The following is an 8,623-nucleotide window of genomic DNA, read 5'->3' as shown; positions in this document are numbered from 1 at the left end:
TGCGGGCGCGCCGGCTGGCCCCCTGCATGCAAGGGGCCTCTCCAAAGCAAAACCTGAGCGTGGTCCAAGCTGCCCTGACTCTGCTGTGAGCGTTGGGGCGTCCGCGTCCCCAGGACACGGGGGGTGGGTGATGCGACCCAGGTACTGGCACGGCTTGCTCAGAGAAGAGTTTTGGGATGAGGGGAGGAGAGGGGTTCTCCCCTAACCAGGGTGGGCACGCAGCTCCTGGGCTCTGAGGTCAGCCCTGTTGGCAGCACAACCCCCATCCTGGCCGGTCTCAGTCCCTGTCTGCACCCTCGGGGCCGTCCCAGCGCCGCGTTCACCACAACCCGTGGCTGTTGTGTGCTGGGGGACCCTGACCCCTCTCCTCTCCTGGCAGCGAGAAGCCCCCTGCGTACCAGCGGTTCCACAACCTCGCCCAGGACCTGCCCCCAGGGCTCACGCTGCCCTACAAGTTCAAGGTGCTGGCAGAGATGTTCCGCAGCATGGACACCATCGCCGGGATGCTCTTCAACCGCGCCGAGACCATCACCTTCGCGAAGGTCAAGCAGGGGGTGCAGGACATGATGCGCAAGTGAGTTGGCAGCGGCGGGCAGCCCATTTTGGGGTCCCAGCTGAAGCTGTCGGGGCCTAGGTGCTGGTGTCAGCCTGCGGGGTTCCCGACCTCTCCGGGTTCTGTTGCAGGCAGTTTGAGGAGCAGCACGTGGGGCAGATCAAGGCCGTATACCCCAGCTCGTACAGGCTGCGCCAGGAGAAGAACATCCCCACCTTCGGCAACAGTGTGAAGAAGTCTGACTACCAGCTCACGCTGGAGCCGGTGCTGGAGGAAGGTACGTACAGCTTGGGGAGGGGGGGCCCAAGAGCTGGGGTGCGCTCGGTCCTGGCTGGGATCCCTGAGTCCCCAGGGATGCTCTCCACTCGGTCCATTAGGGAATCGCCTGACGCTTAAGGGCCTGAGCGCATTGGGAAGTGGAAAACACTTTTGGGATGAGTGGGAGGAGGACAGGGCAGCGCCTCAGCCCCACGGCGGGGCTCTGGTCCTGTCCTTCCCGAGGCTCTCGAGGGTTGGGCCCGGTCGTGGCGGTGCTGTGGGTGACACTTGGTGTCCCTCTCCACAGAGGAGAAGGTGGATGGCCGCCCGCACTTGTCGGCGTCGCGCTTGCTGGAGCGCAGGAAGGAATTCAACCGCAACCTGGTGAACATTGTCAAGCAGCACCACAAGGTGAGGTGTCCCCACTCCCTGGCACCCTCTGGTTTTGGGGTGTGGGGTTGCTCTGGTTGCTATCGAGAGGAGCCGAAGGAGCAGGCTGACATCCAGGCTGAAGGCCGTGGCCGGTTCCTGTGGGATGCTCTTGGCAGGCTTGTGTGGGTGGCGAGGATGGCAGCTGGAATGTCTCCTGGCTCTGAATTTCCTCCAAGCCAGCTGCCACACGTTGCCAAACCGTGCCAGGAGCATGGGGGTGGTGGCCAGCTCCCCTGTACCCGGCCCACAGGTGCCGTGACACAGCTCTCTCCCCTCTCCAGGCGTTCCTGGCTGCTCTCAGCCCTCCCATGGTGGTGCCAGAGGACAGGCTGACCCGCTGGCATCCCCGCTTCAATGTGGATGAGGTGCCGGACATCAGCCCGGCGGAGCTGCCGCGGCCGCCCCAGGAGGACAGGCTCACCACGGCCCAGGAGGTGCTGAGCACGGCTCGGGGGATGCTGAGCCCCAAGGTGAGTTGGGACCAGAATCTGGCTCTGTCTGTGGCTGGCAGACCTCAAACCAGGCGTTTCTCCGGGAAGATGTTACTGGATAGGCATCAGGAAGGATCATTTCAGAGCCGCGGGATGCAGAGCACTGCAAGATGAAGGCAGGCGGGAACGCAGGCCTGGCTGGTAGGGCTGCAGGTTGTGGTGTAGGACTGGTCTTGGGCTAGAGGAGCCGTCAGTACTGACTTTGGGGCTGGGAGGGGAGATGGAGCATCCCAAGCTGTCCTCTGTGCTGGCAGGGATGGGTCAGATGTGCTGGGCTGCAGGGTGGCGGAGGGGAAACTTCTTCCAGTGTGAGCGGCTCCCAGCTGTAACCCAACTCCTCCTCCTTCTTCCATATGAGCAGATGGAAAAAGCTCTTGCCAACCTGGCCTTAAGAACCGCTGAAGCCAGTGCGGGGGAACCGGTGGTTTCCAAAGCATCGTCCCCTGCCAGCACCTCCAGTGCTCTCAAAGGGGTGTCCCAGGCTCTGCTCGAGAGGGTGAGTAATTCGGTCCTGGCTGTAACGCCGGTTCTGGGGGGACCTGCCTGTGTCTCACCCCATCTTCTCTGTTCCCCAAGATCCGGGCGAAGGAGGCGCAGAAGCTGCAGGCGCTGATGACGCGGGACCCGCGGCAGGAGGAGCGGCTCGCCATGCTGGGGCGGCTGCCGGCCATGGCCCGCACCCTGCGCAACATCTTCGTGGCCGAGAAGAAGCAGGCGCTGACCATGGAGGTGGCTTGTGCCCGCATGGCCGAGAGCTACGACACGCAGATGCCTCCCGGTAGGGAAGCGGGGGGAGCCCCCTCGCTGGCGTGGGAGGAAGGGCTTGGGGAGCTGAGCTCTGACCCAGCGCTGCCGCTCCTCCTTTTCGCAGGCGAGATGGAGAAACACTTGCGCCTCTTCGCGGAGCTGCTCCCCGACTGGGTGGGGATCCACGCCATCAGGACGGACACCTACATCAAACTGGACAAAGGGAAGGAGCTCGGCCTCGTGATGGAGAGGCTCAGCAAGGCGGCAAAGGAGGCAGAGGCTCTGTGAGCCCCCCAAGGGTCGAGGCTTGCCCCGTGCAATCTCTAAATGTAGCAAATCCCGACTGTTCTCTGGGGTCTGGCGTCGGCTGACGGGAGGCTCACCCTCAGCGGTGTCTGAAGAAGAGCAAAACGCCTTAATTTAATTCCTCTGCTGGGGTCCGTGATGATCGTAGCTCCCCTGACCCTCGAGCTGAAGGCAGGCGGTCCTGCATCCTGGGGTGACGATGCACAAGCGGTGAAGAGGAGCTCGAAACCTCTCCTCGGCTTCGCTGCGTTCTCCTGAAGGTTTGATGCAGGAGGTTTCTTCCGTTAACTGGGCCCTGGTGGGGTGGAGGCAGGATGGGGCAGGGTGAGGGTGACAGGCAGGAATGAGTGAGAGAAGAAGTCACAAACTGATGTTTTTGGAGCTCTGGGCCTTGTTCTGTTTTTAAGGGAGGGAAAAACGCATCTCCAGCACTCGCTGGAAACAACTACAGGACTTGTCAAAACATCTTTGTATTAAATGTTTTAAATATAGCTGACTTGAGTTAACCCAGCGCTCTTCCTCCGTGAGCTGCCTGTCTGCGCCGCGTTAGCCCCGTGGTTCTCCATGGCAATTGGCGTCGGCCGGCACACGCAGGGAAGGGCTGGGTCGTCATCCAGCTCCTGGAGAAAGACTTACTGGAAAAAGTGAGCGTGGGTTTGCAGGGAACTGAATGCAGCTTTTGTAAATAGGGAACTGCGGAGCGGCTCCCGTGGGGACGGGAGCAGGCAGGGCTGGAGGTGGGCAGGGAGGGGGGGGTGCTCTTTCCCAGGGGAAAGCCCTCAGTCACTTGGCTGAAGCGGTTTGGGAAGAGGACAAAGAGGGTGCTGATGGCTGCAGAGGTGCCAGCCTGGCCCGGCGCCTGGGTCTGGTCAGTGCTCACAGCAGGATGGGCAGCGTTGGGCCCAGGGGAGGAGGTGGGAGCTGCCCCTGCCCCGTGCCATATCAGGCACACCTCACACTGCTTTCTGGGCCAAACTGGGCTGGTTTTAGCACCAGATATCAAGGACTGGTGTGGAAAGGTGACTGTCCTTCATCGCTTTGGGTGAGGGACCATGCTGGTCTGGGGAAGCTTCCCCACCAGCTCTCAGGGGCTGGCAGTGATCGAGGGAGCAGGGAAGCCCTCCTCTGGGACCCTGTTTGCCAGTTGTGTGGGCCAGTTGGCTGGCACTGCTGGTGGGAGGTAGCCCTGTTTCCAGGGAGGAGGGTTCAAATGCAACCTGGAAGGAGGGATGCACGGGGCTGGGGTGCGAGGCTGGGCTGAATGGAGCTCACCGCAGTGGAGAGGGACTGGTTCCGAGAGGGGCCGGTTCCGGCAGCCTGGCAGGCACACGTGTGTCCCTGGGGAGCTCGCAGCCAGCTCCTGTTCTGCTGCCTGGGACAAAACCCTCCTGCCTGGAAGCCACCCCTGCACAGCCTTGTCTCTATGAGCAATTACATCAATGGTTGCTCGCAGCCCGGCCAACGTGAAGGCATCGTCCCCAGGTTCCCTGATGTCACCGCTTGGCCCTGCACACAGCCAGCTCTGGCACCAGCAGGGCTTAACATTTGCTTCCACAGCACGCAGCTGCTTTCCACGGCTCTTTGGGGTGGAACTGATTTTTCCCTTCTCTACCTCACAGCAGGGACCCTCTCCTCGTGCCAAGTATGCGTGCAAGGCACTGCCTCCCTTGGCTCCAGCCAGGGGCTGGCTGTGAAAACAAGTGCCCTGGGGTAGGTTTCTCCCAGGGGAATGGTGTTTCTCAGCGCAAACCGAACAGCCACTGAAGTGGCTTTTCAGGAAATGGCGATAAAAATAGCCCTAAGAGCCTTTACGAGTGTAAGGGCAGGGCGTGCAGCATCCCCACGCGCAGGGTGGGGAAGGTGAGCGGAGCTGTGGAGGTTTGGTCTACGCTCCCACTGCAACCCAGCAGGACCAGCCTGGGTATGTCCCCCCCTCCAGCCAGAGGTTGATCCAAGCACGGAGAAAAGCTACCTGAACTGCTCGGTCCTGGCAAGCAACTCCTTCTGAGGATTTGGGGTGAAGGGGGGCTCATGCCATAGCCTTGCTCTCCATGGACAGCCTGGGTTTGGAGGAAGACACTCGCAAGGGTAATCAACATCTTCGGCTATGGCAAGAACAGCTCTGAGACAGTTTAGAAAAAATAAGTCAAAATTTATTTTGCCAGTCAGTTCAGCCCCTGCTAGGACAGGGACGTAGTCCTTAACACTTTCAGGCATGTGAAAGTTTTGGCACCCCAGGGTTTTAGGTACTCCTGTGACCAAACTGCGAGCCATGCTACAGGGAGCACCTCCGAACCCCACTTCATCCGTCACACAACCTGAGGGAGGCTGCCGGAGCTCAGCTGCAAACATAACCCCTTTTCTTTCTTTCCTGGGGCCTTCTCTGACACCAAACATACCAACAAGAACTGGCTCCAAACCAGCGTTGCCCTTTCAACATCTGGATGCCCCAAGACCACCACCAAGGGGAGTCAGATACATTGCAGTAGCGGGGGAATTAGTGCTAAATGAAAGGTGCCAGCCTGCCTGGAGCTGCAGGCTTTGCTAGGTGCCAGTCCTGCTGGACACAGAGCAGGCAACAGCCCTGAGCACCGCACAGCCCCCTTCCTCACCACCGGTCACCCGGCCGTGTGCTGCTGCTCATGATGTAGATTGCTCCTAGTTTTCCAAAATCCACTGCTAAGAATCACCCTGGACCAAGAGAAGGCAGGCGGCTTCCTACAAGAGAGACCTTCAGCTTCCTGCGGTCTCAAGGAGACCACGAGCCAAGCATCGAGCCGACATCACATTTGAGCTCATCTAGGCCAGCAACCTCTGTTGTGTCGGCAGTCGCTGCCTCCTGATGTCAGGCACTTACTTAATTCTCCTTAACGAGCACTACCTTAATGTAAGAGCAGCCCGTTCTGGTGTGAGCGACAGCAGAGAGCAACCAGACCATCCTGCGAGGTCAAATACAGAAGGATTTATCCCTTCGACAAACTTTTTGCCCATTTTCTGTGTCTCTTTGGTAAACTTTTAACGGGTTGCCAGGAGGCTGGCCAGGCACAGCTCAGCCAAAAGGGAATTCCAGGCTGCCAGAGCTATCAGACCTCTCCTGCCTCGGCGGCAGTTATTTACACTTTGGTCTCCTAAATAAAAAAATTAAAAGAATCAGTGAAGCTGCATCTTGGTCTCCATCCCCCAAAGCCATCAGGCTGTTCCTTCTCCCCAAAACAACGAACTCCCAAAAGGACCCTTTCACTCCACACACCTTGATCTGTGGCTTAGCAAATAAACAGGACTTACAGTTGTACAGCATCTGGCCAGGAGAAAAATTGTAGGTCTCCCCTCACTCCCCCCCACCCGCCACCCACCCCCTCGTGACATCAAGGCAGAGTCACTGAATAAAGCCTGGGCTTGTGCAGAGCTCAGGGCGTGCGTTCCCTCCTCCTCAGTCATACTGCAGCAGAGAGTAGAAAGGGATGGACTTGAGCTTTTCCGAGCCTTTCAGGAGCTTTAGCTCGATGATCACCAGGCACTCCAGGACTTCAGCCTTCAGCCTCTTCATCAGCTCGCAGGCTGCAGACATCGTACCTGCGCGACACACAGGTGGAGCAGAAACATCGTTGTCACTCGAGGAGCAGTGGCGAGGCAAGCTCCCGACCCCCCGGCCGCTCCTGCTGTCACCGGCGCACGCGTACACGCATTGCACGCGTGCTCTGACACCGTCTCCTTCTCTCACCTCCGGTTGCAAGCAAGTCATCTACGATAACCACTTTCTGTCCCGGTTCCACGGCGTCACTCTGGATTTCAAGTTCAGCCTGCGGGGTGGAAAGAGCAGCTTCATTTTAGTCTTGCCTTACAGAGAAACACTTCAGCAACACCTAACGCCTGGTGGAACGCAGAAGAGTCTTCAGCGAGATCAACCTGAACACTCGGCACCTAAAACCCCCAAAACACGTACTCCAGCTACAGGGGAGCGCCATGGAAATGCAGAGTGGGTTAGGTGATTGCTGGGCCAACCCTCTGGCGTGTCAAGATCTTGAGCATTCATCAAGTGAGTTATGGTCCCGTGGTGAAACCTTATCCCAGAGCAGTTCTCCAGTGGGGAAAATCTCCTGTAATGCGCCGGGCTGGAGCGCTCTGCAAGAGCCAAGCCAGATCCAAACCCTCACAGGCACGTCCTGTGCAAGCTGAACTTGTTCCACGCAGGGGTTGGCCCATGCAATCCTCATAAATAATGCCCAGGTTTGGCGTTTCTGCTGCTGGCCCCTGGCTGCCGTTAGTTACCAGCGGTAGCGTGTTATTGGGCTTGCACCTCTTGCACCAGAGAGGCTGCGGTGTTACGGGGCGAGCGCTGGTTTGAAGCCATGCAGTAAAGGCGTTTTACCTACAGCACTTACTGGAAGATTGGGAAACACGCTCCACGGTCATGCCCCTGAATTCAAGCCAAAGAAGACAATTTAGCACCGCATCTTATCACCTCCCCCAAAAATCACAGCGCGGCTTGCCGACACAAGCCACGCGCCCGTGGCCTGGGGAGGGAGCCGCTGTGCTGGGGCACGATGAAGCTCAGCGCTGCTCCTGAAGCTTGTGCCGTGCCAGGCTGCCCGTGGCATCAGCACTGGCTGCGGAGCCCAGCTCGGGGACCACCCCCGCTGGTTTTATCACCCCATCCCCTCGCTGACACCCCCCTGGCCCTCCATCAGCCGGCCTGGAAACCCTCTTCTCCTCCCTAGTTCTTACCTTGCCATACTCAAGGGCGTAGGAGACTGACTCTATTCAGAACAGAGCCATTCGACTGGGGGTGTCTTTGCACGATACCCCAGGTTTATCCTCCTGTGTTCAGGGGGGTCTCTAACCATCATTTCTACGGGTTGAAAATGCACCCCACGCTCCTGCGCTGCCCGTGTTCGCCAAGACGGGCTGCTGATGGCCTTGGGGGCACCGCATCGACCCCCCCTGGCCTGTTTTGCCTCCCCTCGAGCTCTTCTTTTCAGAGATAAGCTCAGCTAAGCCCCTGTATCAGTTCGGCCACACAGCCAGGGACTTTGCAACACCAGGGGACAGACTTCAGTTATCACGAGGCACTTGGACCAGGCTTAGCCTAGACTCCTTGAACTTTGGGCTATCGCCCAGCCCAAGCGCTGCCTTCCCAGGCATTCTCAGCCTCTTTCATAGGTGTGTTGCAACGCGTTATCACCACAAAGGCTGTTTCTGTTGGCTTGAAAAGGCCTCCTGAGAAGGAAAACACACGGTGGAACAGGGTCTGCCTGCGGTGGGGACCCTGCGAGACCTTACAGGCGTGCCTGCAAGGCTTTACGTCAGACTTTCAGCACTGCCTGACTCGTTTTTTTTTTTAATGATGAAAGCAATGAATTACAAAATTGGCACTGAAGTGCCATCAGACGGCGTCTGCCCCATCCAAAACCAGTATTTCAGGAAACTGCAGTACTGGGTTAAGGGCATAACCTGCCCCGGTGTTACCGCACGACAGAGGCCAACATTCGGGTGACTGTAATGACCAAGGGCTACAGCCTTTCCCGCCCCGTTAGCAGAGGAGTCTCCCCACGCCCAGGCAGCCTGAGGACACGGTTCTCTGCACTGCCCTCAGAGATGTTTCAACCAACGCTCACCTGCAATAAAGTCGATTTGGGGGAAAGACGCCCTCAAATGATCTTCCAGAAGATCAATCAGAGTCCGGAAAGCGGCCGGATCCTTCAGCAAGGGGCTGATATCGCTGCGAAGAGAGGGAGAGCGGTCAGATACCTCCGGGGGCTGGGCTGGCTCCTGCCCCAGCTCCTAAGCCCGGGGGAAGCGGGCGGGGGAAGGGCGGGCAGCGAGGAGAGGAGCCGGC

At 58.8% G+C, this 8,623-nt stretch overlaps 2 protein-coding genes across 2 annotated transcripts in view; one reads left to right on the top strand and one right to left on the bottom strand.

Annotated features, from left to right (window-relative positions):
* Window positions 1-350: 350 nt before the first annotated feature.
* Window positions 351-3,307, top strand: CDT1 (chromatin licensing and DNA replication factor 1). The gene is made up of 7 exons (XM_035895198.1): window positions 351-574; window positions 685-830; window positions 1,119-1,222; window positions 1,525-1,713; window positions 2,096-2,230; window positions 2,311-2,512; window positions 2,606-3,307. The coding sequence occupies exons 1-7, from the start codon at window positions 474-476 to the stop codon at window positions 2,767-2,769; spliced, it is 1,041 nt and encodes a 346-aa protein (XP_035751091.1). The 5' UTR covers window positions 351-473; the 3' UTR covers window positions 2,770-3,307.
* Window positions 3,308-4,136: 829 nt separating this feature from the next.
* Window positions 4,137-8,623, bottom strand: part of APRT (adenine phosphoribosyltransferase) — a gene marked incomplete at its 5' end in the record, with an annotated part of 7,771 nt that continues 3,284 nt past the window's right edge. Inside the window, 5 exons of the mRNA XM_035895188.1 lie at window positions 4,137-6,360; window positions 6,509-6,587; window positions 7,513-7,548; window positions 7,907-8,004; window positions 8,403-8,506. Coding sequence (XP_035751081.1) covers window positions 6,218-6,360; window positions 6,509-6,587; window positions 7,513-7,548; window positions 7,907-8,004; window positions 8,403-8,506 — 460 coding nt within the window. The remainder of the gene's footprint in view (window positions 6,361-6,508; window positions 6,588-7,512; window positions 7,549-7,906; window positions 8,005-8,402; window positions 8,507-8,623) is intronic.

The sequence above is a fragment of the Egretta garzetta genome, unplaced genomic scaffold, assembly GCF_000687185.1.
Source record: "Egretta garzetta isolate BGI_Z169 unplaced genomic scaffold, ASM68718v1 scaffold395, whole genome shotgun sequence".
NCBI lineage: Eukaryota > Metazoa > Chordata > Aves > Pelecaniformes > Ardeidae > Egretta > Egretta garzetta.
This window is presented reverse-complemented; position numbering and strand designations above follow the sequence as displayed.